This window comes from Nothobranchius furzeri, chromosome 6, assembly GCF_043380555.1.
Source record: "Nothobranchius furzeri strain GRZ-AD chromosome 6, NfurGRZ-RIMD1, whole genome shotgun sequence".
Lineage (NCBI taxonomy): Eukaryota > Metazoa > Chordata > Actinopteri > Cyprinodontiformes > Nothobranchiidae > Nothobranchius > Nothobranchius furzeri.
The window spans coordinates 47643588-47667487 of NC_091746.1; the positions used below are offsets into that span (position 1 = coordinate 47643588).

At 40.8% G+C, this 23900-nt stretch overlaps 1 protein-coding gene across 1 annotated transcript; it reads right to left on the minus strand.

The window, feature by feature from the left end:
• Positions 1-19060: 19060 nt before the first annotated feature.
• LOC139070315 (zinc finger CCHC domain-containing protein 12-like) lies at positions 19061-22823 on the minus strand. The gene is made up of 2 exons (XM_070552267.1): positions 22134-22823; positions 19061-21329 (listed from the first exon to the last, which is right to left on the minus strand). The coding sequence occupies exon 2, from the start codon at positions 20696-20698 to the stop codon at positions 19061-19063; it is 1638 nt and encodes a 545-aa protein (XP_070408368.1). The 5' UTR covers positions 20699-21329; positions 22134-22823.
• Between the last annotated feature and the right edge of the window lie 1077 nt (positions 22824-23900).

Genomic DNA, 23900 nt, shown 5'->3' on the forward strand with positions numbered 1-23900 from the left:
CATATCCAGCTGGCTGCTGGATTGTCCGTTTTTCTCCCTTCAAAACAAAGGAAGGAGGGACGTAACTACTCTTTACCATCAGTGACTGTGGGGTTGTGGTGCCTCCTGCGAGTTAATACTGCAGCACCGACATTTGTAATTTGATGACGGCTGGCAAAAAGCACCTGAGTTGTTTACAATTTAACATAAGATGTCATTTTTACTTAATTTCTGCATTATGCATGTTTAAATAAATTACATGAGCAAGACAGGAAGTGTTTCATTGAAATCTATCCACTAGATTTCAAAATAAAACCTGTGTTGTATTGTTTTCTGCGGTTTTTGTTTTATTATTAATGACAGGGATATGATTTCACAGCTTGTGATAGTTCATGTATATTTACATGTATCAAGTATAATTTTAAAAGTATTACGTGAAATGTTTGATCGTTTGGTGCCCTTGCTGGAGCAGATTTCCAGAGATGTTCAGCTCATGAATGACAGTCAGTGTGAATGGCAGTTTGCATATGTTCCATAGTTGGTGTGAATGAGGGGTTAGTATTTCAGGACCGGCTCAGTTATAATATCAAAATGTGACCATCTGTACTGATGGACAAGTATAATCTGAGTTGTCTATGGCTGATTGAAGACACAAAAGCAGATATAATGATCATTCAGTGACAACATTCCCATTCTAAAGGTGGTGCCCAAATACTTGACATTCTTTATTATAATTCCAAAACATGTAGAGCAAAATCAGGAACAATGGAAGTGTCAGATACCGTACAGCAGGGGTCGGCAACCCGTGGCTCTGGAGCCGCAAGCGGCTCTTTCATCCATCTGACGCGGCTCTCTGTGCTTGTAAAATTATGAATCAATATTTAATAAAATGTATTTTATTTTACTGCATTAATTTTTTTAATATGTTTTCCAATTTTATATGAAAAGATTGTCATCTTTTAAAATCTAAACAAAAAGGATAAAGACCTGAAATGACAGGTCACCTGCTTGTGTAGTCAAATGTCTCTATAGGAGCTTTCTGAGCTGAAGAGGATATGAGATTCTGGACGTTTGCCTCAGACAGGCTCATGGATGCGTCGCCACATTGAAGACAGGAACAAGCGCTATTCAGTCAAAGTTTCATAATCAGGGAACATTTTCCAACTACTAAGTCTCTCTGAGAGACAGCATTTGGAAAATCCTCGCTTCAGTGACAGGAATCTTCCTGCATGCGCTCTGGTTCTGCTGCTGCCTGTGACCGACGTGCTCCAAGCCCCTCTCCACATCTGCAGCATGCTGTCCACCTTACGTGCGAGCTGCGCTGACCACAGTGTCCAGTAAAATGCTCAGATGTTCTGATGGGAATCTTTTCTTGATTTATTTAGCTACCTCCATGATGTGCGTAATGATTAAAATGTCAGCGCATCTGCATGCGTCTGGGTAATTCTTTCAAAGCGACCAACAGCCTTGAGGTTTCTCCGTCAAAATAAACGGTCAAGTTCGGGAAATATCCAGTCAATGCAAACCCTGTCATTTAACTGTTTCGCCTTCTTGGGAAGATTATTGCAAAGAGAAACTATTCAATTAATTTACACCAGAGCTATGTGGACTGTGCTGTTATCTCCATAAATGTAAATGGGGGGGGGGGGGGGGGGCAAATTGGTCAGATCCTTTCTTATGTAACGTGAGGAAATATGGGTTTTCTGTCACAATGGTGGTGTTGGACTCAGCTGTGTCAAAGCTGGGTCGCTGAGAACTTTCACCCACAGATTAAGACCTGAACGCCAGCGAGTCTGGGAGGAAACCATAACATCTGCCACCTGCAGTCTACCAGAAGATGTGTTTACATGAGTTGTACCCAGACCAAGTCAAAACATAAAGTTTAAACTTCTTTTTCTTGATTTTAATGTTAAAATAACATTATCATTTTGCTCATTATAAATGTGTTTAATCAAATGAATGACTATTTAGCTTTGGGGTAATTATAATGGTTTAATGAATCCATTCTTAAATAATGTTGAGAATGTTTGTTACTGACCTCCACACACACTCAAGCACAAACATTCACACACATCCACACACACCTGCTCACAGTAAACTCCAGACACATTTGATGACGCACGTTTGCTTTGAGAAGAGAAAGGTTTTTGGTAAGTTTTCTGTCTTTTGATTCAGTTCGGGTTGGACAACGAGAGAGAACAGACCTGAAAACCAAAGGGGGGGCAGAGCCTGTTGGCTCGTTCTTCCCCCATTTCACGCTGTTTCTGCCAAGCCAGGCAGAATAGCTGAATCGCGACTTCTAACGAAGACTCATTACCGAGTCTTTTGATTTCTGAGTGAATTAACTTAAGAAAGCGCATCGATAAAACGCTCTACCATCCACGTGTACCGAGGGCAACTCTGGACCGGTTCCGTTCGACACCTATGTCTCCTGTCAGCCGCCGGTGTCATCTGGATGAACCACAACATCCTCCACGGCCCGGATCCGAAAGAGGGTCCACAAGAGTTCGGTGAGACAGAGCACGGTTTTAGCGTTTGATGCAGTTCTCTGATAAGACCTAAGTTTATCCAAACCATCACTTCACTCAGACACCCGTTTCTTCTTGAAGCAAAATCAGACTCACACACGCATTCATGTCACAACATTCTCAATCTTCATAAATTCACCAGAAGGTCTATTTGAGCAAGAACAGCATATAAACTGTTAAAAGATTGTCCCACAAAGTTGCCAATGTGATTGTTATTTCCTGTTTGTCAATTTTCAAAATCATTAGTTTAACTTGAAGAATTAAAACTTTTAATCCTTCAAACTTGTTTCCTCATTGAACTGAAACACAGACACTCAGATATTATCGGCAGTTTATGGATGAAAACAACCTTTGAGTCTTCTGAACAATATAAAATTTGGTTATTGATTTATTAAAATTAATATTCCGAATTAATACGTAGCATGGTTTCTCTTTCATAAAAGAGCATAAATCCATAACGCTACATTTAATGGCGAGCCAGCCAGGAGAAGAGTCCGAAGGAGAAGAAGAAGCTTTACCTAATCAAAGTACTTTATTTGTGATTAAAATTATTAAGCAAAACAGATGTTGATCAACAATAATCAAGTGAATGATCTGTGAAATAAATATGTCATGAATTATGTTTAATGAAACCAGGACTACGGTGCAGACATACTGATCCTCATCTCCATAGAAATGCATGACACATTGTTCCAACCAATCAGAGCTTTCGGCTGCCGCAGGAGAATCTGGTGTTGACTTCAAGTGTCCAATCTACTTTACTGAAACTTATCAACAATTCAGAGATATAAAACAAGGCAACGCCATTTTAAGTCAGTTCCATCTTGACTTCAGTTCTGTTCACCATCATCCTAAAGAAAAGCACAGCCTGGCCGGATGCGTTTTCTTTAAACTAAGAACTGTGAAACGGGAGATTTTCGTCGTTTAACAACCAGACGACGTCCTTTCAAAATAAGAGCACCTGCTGACGCCGCTGAACGGTACCGGGGTCAACCCTCCAGACGGGCTTTGAAACGTTGTGATCGCTGCACCGACAGCTCCACCGTACATCTGAGGTTTCCAGACCTGGCAATTCCTGATCTACTTGGGAGACCCCACTGGGTACGTACACGGCAAAATAGCGGCTCATGTCATCACTTTATAAGCCTCGTGATACCTAGTCATAACAAAGACGACCAGATTCGATTACGTCATCCTAGAGAATCTGAACCAGACACACGCACTCACACACACGCACCAACACAACATCCGAATCCATTCTCATCCATCACAGAGTAGTCCTGGTAGATTGTTTAGAATTTATAATTCAGAAATTAAAGATTCTCAAACGATCCCATCTCTCTCTCTTTTATTGTCTCAAAGTCAATACAGAGTGTTTAATTAAACTCCCTGATGATAAAAACAGCCTATTCTTCTGTTTATAAAAAGTGAACTACTAACACTGTATTAAAATACAACTTTGGTTAGTTACATCACTTTGATTCCGTTACACTTACATTTTAAACATTGTTTAATCTAAAGTTTCATTCAGTACAAAGTTTAATTACGACAATCCAACGAGACAGCAGTTTGAATATGTTTTAAAAGGAGACATGTGTGACGCGTCAAAAATCGGCACCTGCTCAGGCCCGGTAGGTCCACCCTCAATGACGCGGCTGCTGCGGGTCCCAGTGTTTTCTTTACTGTGAGAAACGGATAATTATGGCTCTCGATGGGAAAAGGTTGCTGACCCCTGCCATAGATATTGGTAGTCTTTTTGTACCGATAAAGTAGACAACAAAAATTATTAGAATGGGAAGAAGGGTTAGAAGTTAGTTAGTTCAAGATTACTTCAACTGTTATGTGTCAACAATGGTCAAGTGCTTTTGTCCAGAAGGCCGCTAACTCATGCAGAAACCTTTAAAAACAAATTAACTGTGATTACAGCATTTAGGAAATTCTATGGCCAAGGTCTGTCTGCAATTTTCTTCTAATCACTTTTCATTCGCTAATTAAGTCGATGTACACATGTAGCAGGGTCTTTTAAAAACAGAAAATCCACCCTTCAAAACATGGGCCCACACCGCCTTGTTTTTAGAACAAAGAAAATCTATCCACAACTAACTGCATAAGTGTCCTGGCAAGCCACCCTATACATGTGAATATAATAGTCTGATCACAACCCATAAACACATCTCAGTCATGGGGCGGATTCTACAGTTGTCTTATAACCGTCACTGCCACAAGAATCATTCACCTCAGCTCACGTAGTGCACACACGGGGAGTTTTTGTCCCCGTGGGACGAAAAATATCAAACCAGTTTGATTTTCAACTCAGTGTCACGTGAGGCAGAAAACTCTGTGAAAATTGGGCGCACACAGTGAGAAATCTGAGCTAACGGCCTCAAATGACTGTTAACTCAGCAGTTTGCTCTCGTGTGCGGCAGGCTTTAGTAGAGGATGGCGGAGCGTAAACACACAGCAGCTCGGAGATCTCAGGTGTTGTTCTACTTTTTTATGCTTTTTACTACTTTTTTGTGGGGGTTTTTGGTTGTTGTCTGTCACAACAGGCGGAGCATTGAGACAATAACAGTCTGACAACACGTATGTGTCTCTGGTTCTACTTTCAGCTCTTTTGTAAGAGACGTCTACTTTGGACTTCCCTTCACTTGGACATTTGTTTGTACCATAATTCCCCCATCTGCCCCCAGAAGTCCCTAATAAAACACAGTTTTTATCATTGAGGCCTTCCTGACAAATGTTAAAAAAAAGAGTAAGGTTTCTGACCAACTGTAACAGTGGCTCTGCACTTTTGTGCTGGTATTGAACTAGTCATCTTAGCGGAGATAAATAGTCATTTAAAGGAAAGGTTAAAACTTCTGCAATCAAGTTAGCAACAGTTTTGATCAGCTGGATCATACGTGGCTTCTTGGCACCTTGGTTTTGCCAATCCTGTTAAGTAATTAAAGCATAGTTGGTAACAACATGGGGCTAATGACAAATCATTAATCTATTAGTTGTCTGGGTCTGGCGCTACTCCAGGGTCGTTTGTCCGCTCTCTTTTTTGTCGGCCATCTCAGCTGTTTCCTTTTCTTAGCATTTTACTTATTTTCTGGTTGGTTTATGTTTATTTTAACTGTCATTTATAAAATAATTAAATATAAGTCCTTTAATTCTTGGATGATTTTTGACAATGAATACTGAATCAGTATTTTTGCATCCATAAAGAATTCCTTTAAAAAGGCAAAGGGGTGAAAAATGTTCGCTCTAACTTCCAGCTCATAAGAGTGCTGCTATTTTTAATTTGTATTTTGCTAAGTTGTTGGAATTTGTCTTTCCATTTTTTCCTCTTCACTTTGTACCAACATCTCTGCAGCGACATAGATCTCTCTCCTGTTTATCATTCTGCTAAACTGCAGGAAGCAACAATTCAAGCACAGATAGTGAGAAAAGCAAGATGTGGCACATCTGTGAATGTATGTTTGTTTTGTTTTCAAACAGATTAAATAAATAAGTGAGAAAAGCAACAAAATAGAGTTCATCCTGTGAGATTAAACTCCCCTTGCAGTGTGAATTGAACAACCCTTTTGATTCCTGCAGAGCACATAGAGGTGTGTAGCCAGTACCATGCAGCGCATGAGCAGAAAATACCAGACAAACACAGGTAGAACGTTTATTCTATGGTAATAGATTTAACGACACCTCAGCTGAAGCTGATCATGTGATTCTTAGAATTAGTGTTGCAAAGTCAGTCACTATTTGTGATGTCTATGGTGGTCTGGTTCAATATCAGCAAAGCTTTTAGCAAGTTATTTGCTGTTTATGGGATGTACTCATACTCTGCATGCCCACACTTCCAGACAGTGAATTAAATCTGCACCACAAGGCTCTTCGTAATAAACCTAATAAGCCTCAACAGAGATGAAGAAAGTTTCCTCCATTGAACTTTTCAGAGCTCCCATGATGTCTTGACACATTTTCTGTGTTTTATGTCATGAAGTCCATATGGAGCCAGAGTTACTGTGCTGAATGCTGAATTTTATAGGACAGACATGGGACTGATTCACACTCACTGTGATAATAAAGTAGTCAAGTACTAGCCCGGCAAGCCATTCTATATGAATATATAGTCTGGACACGACCCATAAACAGATCTCAGTCATGGGGCGGAATCTACGGTAGTCTTTCAAACTGTCTCTGCATGCTATTGGACAACAAACAACGTGACATATCCACCGCTACGCATGTCAGTCAACTGGGAAGTTCGCCATACTCTGTCGAAGAAGACACAAATACATAATTTCACAAAATAAAAAACCTTTGTCTGCTCTTGGCTCAAAGAAAAGGCCATGTCTTAATAGTCCAAAGCTGATTTAAAAGAGCCAACACCATCTTTGTTGTTTAGCTTCATCACAGCTCTGGTGATGATCCCACCGACCAACCGATAGAGTGCTGTGATTAGCAAGACACTAAACAGTAGCATGGCTAAACCAAACATGACCTCTAGCCCTGAAGTTGGTGACTCACCTACGGGGGGGTGTAAATGTCGCCCTGTACCACTACTGGCTGACCCTGATCTCTGTGAATGCACCTGCGCGTCGACCAAGGGCCCTCCAGAGCGCACACCTGCGCTGAACCCTCACAAGGCCACAACTGCGCCAGTCTACAGTCTAAAGCGTTCTTGGTTTCAGTTTTCAGGCATGTCAAAGTATCTTTTGCTAGTTGCGTGTGTCTGTCAGATGTCAACCGCAGCTAAGCTTCCTCCACAGACTCCTCTAACGCGATCAGATCTATTGATGACTAACTTCACTACTGGGTGGAACGAAGGTCTTCCTGAGGGCGGCCACAAAAGCAGCATAGTCATTGCAGGCAGCGGATTTAGAATTATAAAGAGCAGCGGCCTTCTCCTGAGCGTGTCCAGAAAGCAGGGAGGTGAGGTGCGCAACCCGAGAGTGGGCAGTGGGGAAGCGTCCTGGTTGGCACTCGAATTGCATATCGAGGGAGGCGAGCAGACCATCTGGGCTCCCAACCTCTCCATTCCACCCCTCCGGTAGGCTGAACTGCGGCTCCTCCTTAGGTGGAGCGAGGGCTTGCTGCTGGAGAGCATTGAGGGATGTGGTCAATTGAAGGGTGAGGTCGGTCAGGGAGTTCACATTGGTGTTGAGCCGATCGACCAAGGCATGGAGCTGAACAATCTCATTCTTCATTTGCTCAAACTCCGCTGGGTTAATGAACTCAGTCATCCTGTCAGACTGGTCGGCTGGATACGGGAGTTGAGCTTGTAGAGAGCGTGGTCTCACAGATGCGGAAGTGATAGTGTCGGTGAAACACCGGCTCATGGTTTAATCTAGGAATCCCTGAGCGTTCGAGCGTCAATGAAGTGACACGGAAATGCTGGGTTTTCCAGAAGTAAGTAAGAACACTTACTGTGAGCTGAGAGTTCGTAAGATGGATCGGTTGCTTGGAAACTCTGATCATAGATTTGAAGAAACAATGACTGAGTGGTGAGCTGGGGAGGTGACTTCCGTATATAGTCGCGGTTCGTGATGTAGGTGTGACGTGGAGGCAATCCCCGCGAGGGGCATGCTGGGAGTTGTGGTCCATGGTGGAGGTCGGCTAGCTGGGAGAGGCAGGTTTGGGGACTTGGGTTCTGACAACCAGAGTACAGAGCTCTGTAATGGGAGGGTATCCATAGGTACCCCCAGGTGAAAACGCTTAAACGTTGTTCCTCTGTTGGAAAGAAGTTTCTTTAATGCAAACAGGTTGTGAGTGAGATAATACAAACATATTTTTTAATGATTATGTATAAAAAGAAAAAGTCATGAAAGGTCAATAAAAACATGTGGGGTCCACTGAATCCCATTAAGGTCAAATACAAATGATCTGTGAAGCCCCACTCATGAGGTTAGGCAAACTCAATTTTTCAAATAAAGCTAATAAAAGATGGCATACTTTAGCTGGCAAAAAAAAAAAAAAATACAGATGACATAAAAGCAGAACTGGAGAGTGGCCCACTGGATGAAAGGTTCAAATGGGTCTGTTGTTCTGCATAGGAGAGGGGCCCAGAAGAGCAAGGGAAAAGGAGAGATTCTGGTGTAAATGGTATTGGACCTTTTAGAGTTTTACAACCCCCAAAGGCACTTTACAACATCTTCCTTCACCCACACACACACACATTCACACACTGGTGTTGATGATATACGATGTAGCCACAGCTGCCCTGGGGCGCTCTGGCTGAAGCAAGGCTCCTGTGCACTGGCGCCACCGGTACCTCCGACCACCGCCGGCATGCAACACGATTTCAGTGTTGTGCCCAAGAACACAATGAACGCGTCAAATGGGGCTCGAACCTGCAACCCTCTGGTTAGGGGGTGGGCACTTAAACCCTATGCCACTTCCTGTAGTTTAAATAATTTCATATATTCACTGTATGTTTTACAAAATCATCCAGAGATTTTTTTATTTTAAAGCCATAAAACGACAAACTACAAGTTCAATAAATAAATAATGAGTTGTTGATCTAATTTAACCCTCCCACTTTCCTAATGGGTGTGACCCCGCGAGGAAAGTTGACCATTGAGCAGGGTTGATGGTTTATCCCTTGGGTCTATGTGGCAGGGGTGAGGAGTGAGCACCACCTCACTCCTGCCACGTGGACCTCAAGGGATAAACCATCAATCCTGCTCAACGGTCAACTTTCCTCGCGGGGTCACCCATAAAGAGAGTGGGAGAGTTAAACATACTAAATGCTTAAATTAAACATATAAATGGTTGGGTGGATATATTTCTTAGCTAATAATAGGGAGAGAGTAATAAACAGCACCTGGCAGAAAACCTCCAGTTTTAGAAAAAAGTTTAGTTAATTGTGATGGAGGGAAAAAAATGCAATAAAAAAAACAGCGGACACCTGTGTATATGTGATTTTTAAAAAAATAATCATTAGTTTGGTTTGCATTGTATTCATTCCTTTTGTTAATGGTCATATGTCATTCTACCAGTTTTCTACATCAAGAGGAGATTGTGCAAAAATGTTATTGTTCTGAATGAAATGACAAGATTGGATTTACTTTAACTATGGCTGTACTCAGATTTATTTTTGATTAAATACAATTAAATGGAACATTTTGCACCCTGTATAGCCACCAGTGTTTAGGCTGAATAATGACCTGCCTGTTCATAGCTCATTATATGAACAACCTGGAAATAAATAAATAAACAATCATGGCCTAAACATGAATGCTTCTCATCAGCAATAGTTTGATTATGGGATACATGTAACTTTGTGCTCTGATACAGATGTTGCTGTGCATTTTCATACAAATATATGGCATAGACACCAGCTTTTCTTTACTTGCTTCCACCTCAATTAAAAACCTGAGTCGAGTACGGTACTTGGATCCAAACATGCAATTGAAATGGAAAAACCTGAGCTATCCTGCTTTGAAGTCTGATTTCCTGTTGTGCTGATGTTTAAGCTTCGCCTTTAGGCACCTCTCCAATGCACAAAGCACAAGAACACAACAATTCTGAGAATTACATAATAAATTTGAGCTCCTGTGCAAAGTAAAGCCTTTTTTCCGCTCTTCTGCTGTAAGTAAATAGGATGATGAAATAATGTTGATTAGCCAAAGGATTTGCATTCAGTTTGTAATTACTATTTGAGATTTTGAGGTTAAACAATATGCTCTATTAATTTTTTATTTGTTTATGCTCTTCAGTCAGGAAACTAGCCTAGTGAACTAAACCAAATTCTTGCTTTGCAAAGTTTAATACATTTATTTAGTCTGGCTTGCCAGGCTATCAGGAAACATCTTCGGGCTATTAAGTGAGATGGTAATGGCAGTTTGTTTTCTTTTGCTCTCTGTTGCCTTTTCTAATTACTTTTAACGTAAGCGCTGTCTGTCGATAAATTCCTTTGGTGCTCATTGTGTTTTCCCAGAAATAAACTCTGTTTGTTAAATATATATAAAATATATTCTCTCTTTATTGAAATTAGATGAAATATTATAAACAGGTCAAGCCATGTCAAATTAATTTGCTTAGTCTCCGTGTAGGTTCAGAAAACAACCATCTTTTTTATTGTAAAAATATGTAAAAATTTGGAGCAGCTGCAACAGTGGCAGGAAGAGATGACAACATAGAGGCATGTTGAGGGAAATGGTTGAGTTTGACTGCAGATTTCTAGACACACACACACACATACATATATATATATATATATATATATATATATATATATATATATATATATATATATATATATGTGTGTGTGTGTGTGTGTGTGTGTGTGTATATATATAATATATATATATATATATATATATATATATATATAGATGTGTGTGTGTGTGTGTGTGTGTGTGTACACACTGTATGCTGCCATCTTGGATAGGTCTCCATTCGCCACGGTGCATTGATTTCTACTGAGGAAGGTGCTTACCCAACAAAAAAAAACACATTTATCAAGCTTTTTTTGTTACACAATCAGACACAAGGTATGGCATGATAATTAAAATTTGAATATAATTAAACAGCATAAATGAAAATATAAAATCCCATTGGGTAGGTTATAAAAGTCAATGTTAATCCCACATGATCTGTACGCCAATAGTACACCGGTTGCTGTAACCGTAGGCTGCACAACAACGGACATAGTTGCTCACTCTGCATTGACTTGGAGAGTGAGGGGACCCATCCAATATGGTGGTGATGCTTTTACACTCTCCAGTGCACAATAAGGTGTCTATGCATTCATGTCTATGCTAAACTGGCTGTGTTTTGGGCCTTCATGATATAAAAGTATAGTAGTTGGGTATACCACACCTTAGGATTAGGGTTAAAGCTGTCATGGCAAATCTGCAAACAAGCTAGATTTTGAACGCAAACCTGGTCACAGAACACTCACGTCTACTCTTGGGTATCTTCCCTGTGATGCCCTTGCCGGAAATTCACAATGCAGGAGGAAACAAGACAGTGCTATACACCAGTCACTGTTTTCCAGGTCCAAAAGTTTTTGGTTTGTTGCTTCAAAAGGCGTTTTTCTTTTAGGGAACAATAGTGTTCTGTTGCTCTGAGTGTGTTATGAACAGAGAACACAGGTAAGTATGGAAGTGCTGCGGTTCTGCAAGACCAACAACTGGATGGTCCAATAGTTTCATCGCTCTGAGGTTTTCACACACAAGTGAGAGAACCATTTCATTAACTGAATGAAATAATGTCACATCAGAGTGCCTAAAGCATCAGCTACAACAGCAGCTACATATTAGATTATAAAATGTTCACGCTCACAAGGTTTTAGTCAGCAAAGAGATCTTTTCACCACAAATAATATATGAAGTACATAGAATATACAATATTTTATTTATGGTTTAACTCCAAGATTTGATGAATTTCTAGCTCAAGGCTTTGGTTCATGACACCTCCTGGACCAATAATCCCCAGAAACCAGCTGTTTCAGGTCAGCATGCTCTACAGCCAGATAGCGGAGTTTAAATAACCCTCTAACATTGGATGACTCATTGTTTCTTTGTCTTAATGAGAGAACTTGTTGTTCAAAAATGACTCATCGTGGCTACATAGACTAACTTATATGGTTCGGATAAAACTCCTAAACGGATTGTTCTGGCCAATCAAAATATGTTGTTGTTGTTTTTTTGTTTTTTTTTGTAAACAGTATAAATAATTACCATCTCTTCCACTGTGGGAAAATAAAGTTTACTAGAGTGTTGAGCTAGTGTAACCGGATTACAGGATACAATAAGATAATTAAAAGAAAAAATAAACAAATGGGCCAATAATTAGGTTCGGGGAGAATTGGAGGTTGTTTAAGAATGACTGGAGTCACGGGTATAGCATGAAACGGTTTATATACTAAATTTTAATAATAATGGGAAATATAACACATAAAGATAACACACAAAAACAGATGAAAACAATCGACAATAGTAAAATGCTCGGTATGAGATTTGATCATATGAGTCACAAGTCAGCCGGCGTCAAGTCAAATCCCCACGCTTGGGGTGAAAGTCAGAGTCCGGTGGTGCGATTTTTTCCTACCGCACCGTTGAGATTGTTCACAGAAGAGAGCAGTCTGCTCTTCAGTTACTTGAGATGTCCTGGTTCGTTCAGTGGTTAAGGCTCGCCATCTCCCTCGTCAGGAAGAAATCCAGTTCTCGTTCCAAGTGAGTGATCATAGGAGTCGGGATCAAACCCAAGGAAAAAAAAAACCCAGCCTGTAAACAACAGGACTGTTAGCGAGTTGGCATCGACCCTTCTCGTCACATCACAGCATAAAGTCTTACAGACTTAAACAAATGCTTCACTCTATTGGCATAGCCAATCATGTTTGGGTTCACAGTTCAACTAACATAACATCAATTTGATTGTCAATTAAAATAATTCTCAGTAGCTCTGGAAATATAATTACATATGACAACAATTGTTCAGCTCAATAGGCTCAGTTAGATTCTATTACTCTACACTATTCAACAAGAAATACATTCATGACAACAAGGATACATTTAGTTGTGTTTCTATACAGCATTGTGACACCTTGTATATCTGTAACACAATAAATAAATAAATAAATAAATAAATAAATAAAATGTTCTATAACAAAATTCAACAAAATATAAATTCTGGTCCTTTGGTCCACCTTTGTAAAATAATTCCTCCCTAATCAGTTAGCTTTTATTTATTTTTATTTATCTATTTTTTTTTATTATTAAATGTTTGGTTAAGGGACGCATTGCTAATTCTATGGCGTTAGCTATAACGCCCCTGAGGACCTTGTACATCTAGGCCGTACCACCATTAACTGGCGGTTTGAGCCGTTAACTCCTGGGAATCCCATATGCCCTACCGCCGTTAACTGGCGGTTTGAGCCGTTAACTCCTATATGCCCTACCACCGTTAACTGGTAGTTTGAGATGTTAACTCCTGGGATCTAACGTCTAGCAGCCCACTGCTGTCACCTCGGTTGCTGTAATTAGCTTTTTGAATTTAATAATTTACTGAATTTAATCTCATTCACTCACCAACGCGCTCCAACGGTTCCCTCCTACAGAGGATTGGTTCACTCTGTCGTCTCCACACAAATCTATAAGAATGGAATTAATTTGATAAGCTATTTAAGTTTCCTTTTTTTTTTTAAGTTGCATCGTTAGCTTTTTCTCTTCTTTTTTCTTTACTCACCGCGTTGGTTCCAAGTTCCTAGCTCTTATTAGAAGGAGTCAAGTCCGCCTCTCCCTCTATCTATGCGGCACCCAAATCGGGGTTCTTCACGGCCTCGACCGTTGTTTTTTTTTTTTCTCTCTCTCTCTCTCTCTAACCGCTCAGTCTTTGCTTTCTGTATCTGCGTGCTGCACAGCCGTTTGTCTCTCCTCTCGCTCAGCTGCGTCGCACGGTTTTATTTCGCGGAGGCGGGACTTATTTCTCTCAGCCAATGAAATTTCAGATTCCCACCTGGACCAATAGTATACAGCTTTCCTCTTCTGTTTCTGTTAGTGATGTTCAAGATTCTTGTTTTAACCGATGTTTAATATTAAACTCGTTATTTTAGTTATTCACCCTTCCAATAATTCATTATGAAATTATCTATTAGTTAATTAGATATCTATTAATTAGTATTGTTAATTTCCTTAATTTATATTTTATATTTTATCTAAATTGAGGATGGATCATATTAGTAAGCCAATTAGTTAATACCTCATTAAGGTTCTAGCTTCTGGGTTACATCCTCCCCCATTAAATATCATGCACGTCCCTGTGCATTGTTTCTACGGGGTACACAACTTCTTGAGTAAGAGAGTCAATAAAAGCTTTATTAAGTCCTTGGAAAAGGGACCTAACTACGGTCACTAGTGGATTGCCCAATTGAGAGTAAGTTAGTCTTTGAGGAGGCTGACTACTTCGTTCAGATCTCCTGACATACATCTCTGGTTGCACAGTATCATGCTCATCCGTTTCGGTTTGATTCTCAACTGAGACAGGACGAAGTGAGCTCTCTGTTTCCGACAGAGCTGATGAGCTATTCTCTAAGACTTTGGTCTTTTCAGATGTATGTGTCTGATCGTGTATGATGGGTTCAAAACTTACATCACGTTGCTGCGACTTTAGGACACCATCCAATTGAGGTAGGTTTGTGTTAGTTTCATCCCCCGTTTCTACGTCAGGTAAGTATACTTCGTTTTTTTTCGTTTTTTCAGGTAAGTATGTTGCTGCTTCTTTCACTCTTTCAGGTAAGAATGTCGCAGTTTCACTCATTCTGTCAGGTAAGAATGTTTCGGTGTTGATGCCTTTGTCAAGTAAGGACAATTCAGCATTTTCATTACCAGCTAAGGTTGGTTCCTTGCGATACCCTGTGTGTAAGGATAGTGTGTTTTGTTGTTGAATATTATTTACCGGTCCTGAATCTGCTATGAGTTCCCTATTTGGCAAGGTGACCGCTATTTGATAGGATGGTCGGTTTAGCACTTGTGGAAGATCAGAGTAATAAAACTCATCTACCTCTTCGTCAAGTGGCTCATCTGGGTCAGGTTCTAAGGCTGAACTCTGTCTTGTATGAGGTCTGCTAGGTTTCGTAACGCGTTCTGTTTCATTTTCTAATGAAGAGAGAAAACCACAAGGCAGTAAAAGATCTCTGTGGAGTGTTCTGTTGGGTCCTTCTCCGTTCTCTGGTTTTACAGTGTATACTGGCAAGTTTTCCATCTGTTTGAGAACTATATACACTGTTTGCTCCCATTTGTCTGCTAATTTATGCTTTTCTCTTAAGCGAAGATTTCGGACTAAAACACGATCTCCCACACCTAGTGTGGACTCACGAATGTTTCTGTCGAACCGTTCTTTGTTCTTCCTCGCTGTTTTTTGAGAGTTTTTTATGACAATGTCATAACTCTGTTCCAGATGACTCTTCAGTTCTTTAACATACTGAGAATGAGTTATAGAGGGCTTGTTCAAATGCGGTAACCCAAAGGCAATATCTATAGGCAACCGAGGCTGCCTACCGAACATTAGCTCGTAGGGAGAGTATCCCGTCACGTCATTTTTTGTACAATTGTACGAGTGAGTAAGTGGTTTTACAAAATCGCGCCAGTGATGTTTCTCAGTGGCTTGTAAAGTTCCCAACATGCTGAGTAATGTACGATTGTACCGTTCAACGGGGTTGCCACGAGGGTGATAAGGGCTCGTTCTGACTTTACGGATACCAAGTAAAGAACAAAGTTCCTTGATTGTACGTGATTCGAAATCCCGTCCCTGATCACTATGAAGACGCTCAGGAAACCCGTAGTGGACTAAAAAATGTTCCCACAGGTTCTTCGCGACGGTGGTGGCTTTCTGATCTTTGGTTGGGATGGACACTGCATACTTTGTAAAATGGTCTGTAATCACTAAGACATCTTTAGTGTTCTTACTGTCTGGTTCTATGGAGAGAAAATCCATGCAAACTAACTCCATAGGTTTGGTGGTGGTAATACTCACCATTGGAGCAGCTTTGTCAGGGAGGGCCTTCCGACGGATACATCTTTCGCAAGTTTTAACTTTGATTTCGATATCACTAGCCATTCTTGGCCAGTAAAAACGGGACCGAATGAGATCTGTCGTACGTTCAACCCCAAGATGCCCCATATCATCATGTAGGCTTTGCATGACTGTTGAACGTAATGAATCAGGCAAGACTAACTGCAATGATGTCTCTGGTCCTAATTGGCGTCTCCGGTACAGTAAATCATTTTGAAACTCAAACCGTTTCCACTCTCTCAAAAGGTTAAGAACCACCGGGGGTTCTGCAATAGTATCAGTTGGCGGTTTATTGTCAGTCATAAGCAGCTGAATGACTCGGCCAATGGTTGGATCTTTCCTCTGCAAGGAGACAAGGTCAGCATGGTTATACTTGGGCACAGCAAAGAAACTGTCACTATTGTCTTCCAACTGGAATAGGTCTGGAATGGCCGCTGCAGACATGGCAAGTGACTGAACTAAACCACAAGGAGAATCAGCCTCATCCAAGACCATGTGCTTTTGGCATGTTGCCTTCACTGCTTCGGCTTGAAGTTGAAGCTCGACTTCTTTGACAGAGGATGAAAGATGAGATCGGAACTCATCTAGTCGTTGGCATTCCTCAGTGAATTTTGAGTTGTCTTCAGGTTTATCATGCAGCCTCCTAGACAGGCCATCCGCGTCAACGTTCTGTGTACCTGCACGGTATCTGATGTCAAAATTATAGGTGGACAACGCAGCTAGCCAACGATAGCTCGTTGCATCGAGTTTTGCCGTTGTTAAGAGGTAAGTTAACGGATTATTATCAGTAATGACAGTGAATGTGTTCCCATACAAATAGTCATGAAACTTATCTGTTATGGCCCACTTTAAGGCTAGAAACTCCAACTTGTGCGCAGGGTACCTAGTTTCACTAGAGCTTAAACCGCGACTTGCATAAGCGATTACCTGTGTGACACCGTTTTGCACTTGGTATAGCGCTGCACCCAGTCCGGTCGTACTAGCATCTGTGTGTACTAGATATGGGAGTTTTGCGTCAGCGTAGCCAAGAACTGGCGAAGTGGTAAGTTTTTCAATAATAGTTTGAAAGGACTTCTCACAGTCTTGGCTCCAACGATTCCCAAAGGGTTCTTTGGGGTTCAAGTACTTTGATCTACATGGTGGTGTTTTAAAGTTTTTCCGTTTGGGTGGATAACCAGCCGTGAGAGATGTTAGTGGCTTGACAATATTTGAGTAATCTTTAACGAAGCGTCGGTAATAACCGGTAAATCCTAAGAAAGATTGGAGTTCCTTCAAAGTCTGAGGCTTCGGCCATGTTTTGAGTGCTTCCACCTTATCTGGATTGGTTTTTATGCCATCTCGAGATACTATATGTCCAAGATAACGCACAGATGTCTGGAAAAAACAACACTTATCTGGTGATAGCTTGAGTCCGTATTCTCTAAGCCGTTCAAGAACGTGAGAAAGTCTGGTTTCGTGTTCTTCCAAGGAGTTGGAAAAGACGATCAAGTCGTCTAGGAAAACTAACACTTCCTTCAGATTAATGTCCTTCATACACTTTTCCATAACCCGTTGGAAAGTGCTTGGAGCATTTGTTATTCCTTGTGGCATACGGTTAAATTCATAAAACCCAAACGGGCAAACAAAAGCAGTTTTAGGTTTATCCTTTTCACACATCTCTATTTGATAGTAACCTGACTTGAGGTCCATCACAGAAAACCACTGTGATCCAGCGAGAGCAGAAAAGGACTCCTCCAAGTTAGGCAGGGCATATGCGTCGCGAATGGTTTGCAGATTAAGCTTTCTATAGTCTATACATAGACGTACCTCACCATTCTTTTTCCGAACTACCACTATTGGTGAGGCAAATGGAGACTCCGACTCTCTTATTATACCGGTTTCCAAGAGGGCTTCCAAATGTTTTCTCACGGCTTCATAATCATGTGGATGGATCGGCCGAGATTTCTGTTTGAATGGGGTCTCGTCTTTTAAGTTGATGTGATGTCTTATCTGTTGTGTATGACCAAAATCAAGATCGTGGTGCGAAAACACATCGGAGTAAGTGTTAAGTTTGTTGGTGATCCTCCCTTTCCATTCTTCGGACAAGGGCGAAGTACCGAAGTCAAAACTGAGAGGAGGGTTTGAAGGTGAAGTCTGTTGCTGCGAACTACACGCCGCAAGTACTTTCTGATCACTTTTGTCAGGTTCTGGATATGGCATAACACGATCGGCTTTAACTAACTCAGCGATCACACAGTTAGTGGGTAATGTGATGTCATGGTTAGTTTCGTTTCTTAGTACAACAGGTACTTTGTATGGACCATGTGAAGGTAAGGAAATGAGGCAACAGTCTACAATTATACCCCCTGGTAGAGAACCATTGGTGGGTTGTTCAATGAGTGCATAAGGCTCATGCTTGTTTTGGCTGGGTTGCATAAACCCTTCTAGTAACAGTTTTTTATTTGCAGGGAGAACTTCTTGGGTTCTCCCTCGAAGCTTCACCACACCAACTCGTCCATCTTTGCTTTGTTTTTTTCTGACTGCTAAGGCTTTTAGCACGTGTTGGTACCCATAAGAGAGTGCCTTGGAATCAGGTAAGTTATTGGCAGACAATTGCTCATACAAAGGATCGAGTGTGTTTGTGCCAATGAGTAGTGGTGTATCAGAGTTTGAGCTTATATCCGGAACCACTAACGCAAGGGTAGGTAACTCAAGTCCAGACTGATCGAGCTCTTTTGGAAATGTGACACTTATCTCTATGTATCCTAAATAAGGAACTGCTTGACCGTTTGCGCCCTCGACTTCTAACAGATTACTGATGGGTTTAATTGAGAGGTCAGGTAAGTGTTCTTGGTAAAAAGAATTGGCAATGGTGGTTACCTGGGACCCTGAATCCAGTAAACAATTACATTCAACACTGTTAACTGAGACTGTAGCTGTGCATCGCCCACCCACTAATCTTTTGGGAAGTTTTGGCACTGAATGAGCATGAACTGGCTTGCAAAAAAGTCTCTCTGTCCTTTCCTTAGAGGGACTTGGTTCTACTTTAGCACCTATCTGTCCCACGATAGGAGCTTCTACCGGTTTAAAGGAGGAGACTGAGCAATTGGCTTTGACATCTCCCACTCGCGCTGCTTCTGTCTAAGAGCAAGTCTTTTAGTTGCAACTAGTGCTGGATTTGGCTCGTTGCTACAGCTAGAAGCTATGTGCCCATCTTCTCCGCACTTAAAACAGTATCCAGGCTTTGGTCTGGGCACCACTGCTGTTATCTGCTGAATCTGTTTGGGCTCATCTGGAATTTTAGTCCCCACACGGGGTTTTGACTCTTTTTGAGTTTTCTTTGCCTTTTTATCTGTGTTGTTAACCTTAAGCTGTGCAATTTGGCTCCTGAGCTCAGCGATTTGTTTGCGTAAGTCATCACAGTTATCATCTATTTCCAGTTCACAAGTGTTTTTACTCTGAGAGCATGTTGTTTGCACAGTTGAATACACTCTAGTTCGTTGTGCCCCTAAGTGTTGTTTCATGCGTGCTGCTTTAGTAGCCTGTTTGTCTTCTTCAGTGCGCAGTTTGAGGAGAAGTGCTGTAAAATGAGGCGGGTTGTCTTTCTTTTGTTCGAGTTGCAGGTTTGAAATCAGCGAGCTGTCCCAACAGCCTCTGCAAAACTGCTTGAGCAGCTGCTGGTCGGCGTCACTGGAGGAAATTCCATTCCTCTGAATAACTAGGTTTAACAAGGTGTATAACCTCTGAAAGTAATCGGAAGGTTTTTCACCACTGTCCTGGTTTGTGTTTAAGAAGCGAGCAAAGAGCTCGTCGCCGTCTTCGACAGCTGCGTAAGCTGAATCGAGATGTTCAAGGTACGTTTCCGGGTCGGATTTTGGACTAAGAGCTTTAACGATGCTCGCTGCTGGGGCTGACAGACTCTCCACGATTCTTCGTACAATTTGGGACTTGGTGAGTGAAGGATCACTTATGCATAACACTACACTACTACGCCAAGTATCATAGTCAGTTTCAAAAGAAGGGTGTGGAACTCGCCCTGAGAACGGTTTTAGTCTGTATTGTGAAGTAGGCGGAGGGATAACCTCACTGCTTTTAACAATGTGTTCCACAATAACTCGCTGAACCTCAGGTGTGTTTAAAAGATTTGGTGGAATGCAAGGGTTTTGTTTTCCAGTCTCTGTAGGTGGACAATTGTCCTTTGAGTTGTTCATATAGTTAACTTCTGGTGTTAAAGGCAGGGAATATGTAACTTGGTCACTATGGAGCATTGGCTCTGGTTCAGTGACTGGTTCAGATGCATGGGTATCCCTTCCTAAAGATTCCCCAATTTTTGCCAGTTCCTCCATTAGAAGGTCTTTAAATGATTGATTGCTACGCGCAGCTATGTCCCTGAGCTCTGACAGATAGGCATCAGTGGCAGATGTGCTAGTTTCTAGACTGTACGCGCTGGCTAGGTCTTGAATATGAAAGAAAACATCTGGGTTCCTAGTACAAGGTTTGTCATAGGGTAAACATTGTTTCTTTAATTCCTTAACAGTGGCTTCATGTTGAAACTCCACAATAATCTGATCACAGTTTGGTAACTTAATGCGCCTGTTAACTGGTCCGAATCCTTCCATAAACCCAAAGACTTCGTTATCAAGGTCTGTATCAGTTAACCCACTGATTAAAACAGCATTTGAAACTTTGACCTTTTCTGTTTTCACAACTTCCATTTTAAAACACTCAAAAGTACCAATAATGCCAAAATGGCAAACCACTGTGACCTCCAGGCACTCTTATGATGTCAGTCAATGGTTAGCTAAGGTAACAACTCTACAATTCTCCTGGCTGGCTCGCCAAGTTTTATGTAACCGGATTACAGGATACAATAAGATAATTAAAAGAAAAAATAAACAAATGGGCCAATAATTAGGTTCGGGGAGAATTGGAGGTTGTTTAAGAATGACTGGAGTCACGGGTATAGCATGAAACGGTTTATATACTAAATTTTAATAATAATGGGAAATATAACACATAAAGATAACACACAAAAACAGATGAAAACAATCGACAATAGTAAAATGCTCGGTATGAGATTTGATCATATGAGTCACAAGTCAGCCGGCGTCAAGTCAAATCCCCACGCTTGGGGTGAAAGTCAGAGTCCGGTGGTGCGATTTTTTCCTACCGCACCGTTGAGATTGTTCACAGAAGAGAGCAGTCTGCTCTTCAGTTACTTGAGATGTCCTGGTTCGTTCAGTGGTTAAGGCTCGCCATCTCCCTCGTCAGGAAGAAATCCAGTTCTCGTTCCAAGTGAGTGATCATAGGAGTCGGGATCAAACCCAAGGAAAAAAAAAACCCAGCCTGTAAACAACAGGACTGTTAGCGAGTTGGCATCGACCCTTCTCGTCACATCACAGCATAAAGTCTTACAGACTTAAACAAATGCTTCACTCTATTGGCATAGCCAATCATGTTTGGGTTCACAGTTCAACTAACATAACATCAATTTGATTGTCAATTAAAATAATTCTCAGTAGCTCTGGAAATATAATTACATATGACAACAATTGTTCAGCTCAATAGGCTCAGTTAGATTCTATTACTCTACACTATTCAACAAGAAATACATTCATGACAACAAGGATACATTTAGTTGTGTTTCTATACAGCATTGTGACACCTTGTATATCTGTAACACAATAAATAAATAAATAAATAAATAAATAAATAAAATGTTCTATAACAAAATTCAACAAAATATAAATTCTGGTCCTTTGGTCCACCTTTGTAAAATAATTCCTCCCTAATCAGTTAGCTTTTATTTATTTTTATTTATCTATTTTTTTTTATTATTAAATGTTTGGTTAAGGGACGCATTGCTAATTCTATGGCGTTAGCTATAACGCCCCTGAGGACCTTGTACATCTAGGCCGTACCACCATTAACTGGCGGTTTGAGCCGTTAACTCCTGGGAATCCCATATGCCCTACCGCCGTTAACTGGCGGTTTGAGCCGTTAACTCCTATATGCCCTACCACCGTTAACTGGTAGTTTGAGATGTTAACTCCTGGGATCTAACGTCTAGCAGCCCACTGCTGTCACCTCGGTTGCTGTAATTAGCTTTTTGAATTTAATAATTTACTGAATTTAATCTCATTCACTCACCAACGCGCTCCAACGGTTCCCTCCTACAGAGGATTGGTTCACTCTGTCGTCTCCACACAAATCTATAAGAATGGAATTAATTTGATAAGCTATTTAAGTTTCCTTTTTTTTTTTAAGTTGCATCGTTAGCTTTTTCTCTTCTTTTTTCTTTACTCACCGCGTTGGTTCCAAGTTCCTAGCTCTTATTAGAAGGAGTCAAGTCCGCCTCTCCCTCTATCTATGCGGCACCCAAATCGGGGTTCTTCACGGCCTCGACCGTTGTTTTTTTTTTTTCTCTCTCTCTCTCTCTCTAACCGCTCAGTCTTTGCTTTCTGTATCTGCGTGCTGCACAGCCGTTTGTCTCTCCTCTCGCTCAGCTGCGTCGCACGGTTTTATTTCGCGGAGGCGGGACTTATTTCTCTCAGCCAATGAAATTTCAGATTCCCACCTGGACCAATAGTATACAGCTTTCCTCTTCTGTTTCTGTTAGTGATGTTCAAGATTCTTGTTTTAACCGATGTTTAATATTAAACTCGTTATTTTAGTTATTCACCCTTCCAATAATTCATTATGAAATTATCTATTAGTTAATTAGATATCTATTAATTAGTATTGTTAATTTCCTTAATTTATATTTTATATTTTATCTAAATTGAGGATGGATCATATTAGTAAGCCAATTAGTTAATACCTCATTAAGGTTCTAGCTTCTGGGTTACACTAGCAAAACAAGTGTGTTGCTGCTAGAAAAGCTTTAGCCTTCACCATCTCATAGCAGTTCATGCATTGTTATTTTATAAACTTTTACACTGTACATTTAGCATGATGTGGTTTTTACAAGCGTAAAAATTAACATGGGCAAGAAAATGTTGCTATACGTCTGGTGCTTTTCTGCTGTTGGGTACCCATTTCCAGCACTCTGTGGGTGAGAGACGGCTTACATGCTGAACAAGTAACCAGTCCATCCCAGGCCCAGACACATTGTACCATCCGTGCACACATTTGCTTCGAAGATAAATTTAGAACCACCAGTTAAAATAACATGCATGTCTTTAGATGGAGAAAACACAGAAAACCCACACAAACACAATCATCCTGTTGAGATGGAGTCCACTAGACAATCAGCAGAGCCAAACCTGTTTATATTAGTCTTGCTGATGTGCTGCAGACCCACAGGATGACCGCTCTGCCATAAAAACGCCCCGTCTGTCCAGATGGTCAGCCTGTCTCACACGGAGACAAGTATGTTGTCAAATTCGATCAGTTTGACCCTTACTGGTTGTATGAAGGAACACGTTTACATTTAATAATAGTTTATATGACTTTAGACTATAAATTGGTAAACAACGTTTGACAAAAACAACTAACTTGGAATGAATGCTTTAATTCCCTGTTTTATTGTGTGTTAGAGTGACAAATTGATCTTGTGAGTTGTGGATTCACCACCATGAAATAAAAAGATTTCCGCACCCTTGAATCAATTCAGCTTAAAGCCCCCGCTCAGCCTTGGGCTGCACTGTTTTGTTCTTATCATTTATCAGGGTGGACGTGTGTGTGGTAAGTTCAACAAGCAGCTCTGGAAGCTCCAACACTGCCACCAACAGGCCACAGCACAGAAGTTGTTCTCTACTTTACAAAACACAAGTCCTTTATATGTATGTGAATGACAGGCCGGTTTATGTGCTTACTAAAAGAATATGAATATATTTGATGAGAATCAGAAAACATTTGCTGTATCCACTTCAAGAAGAAAATGCATTAATAAAAATCACAATAATGAATCATTTC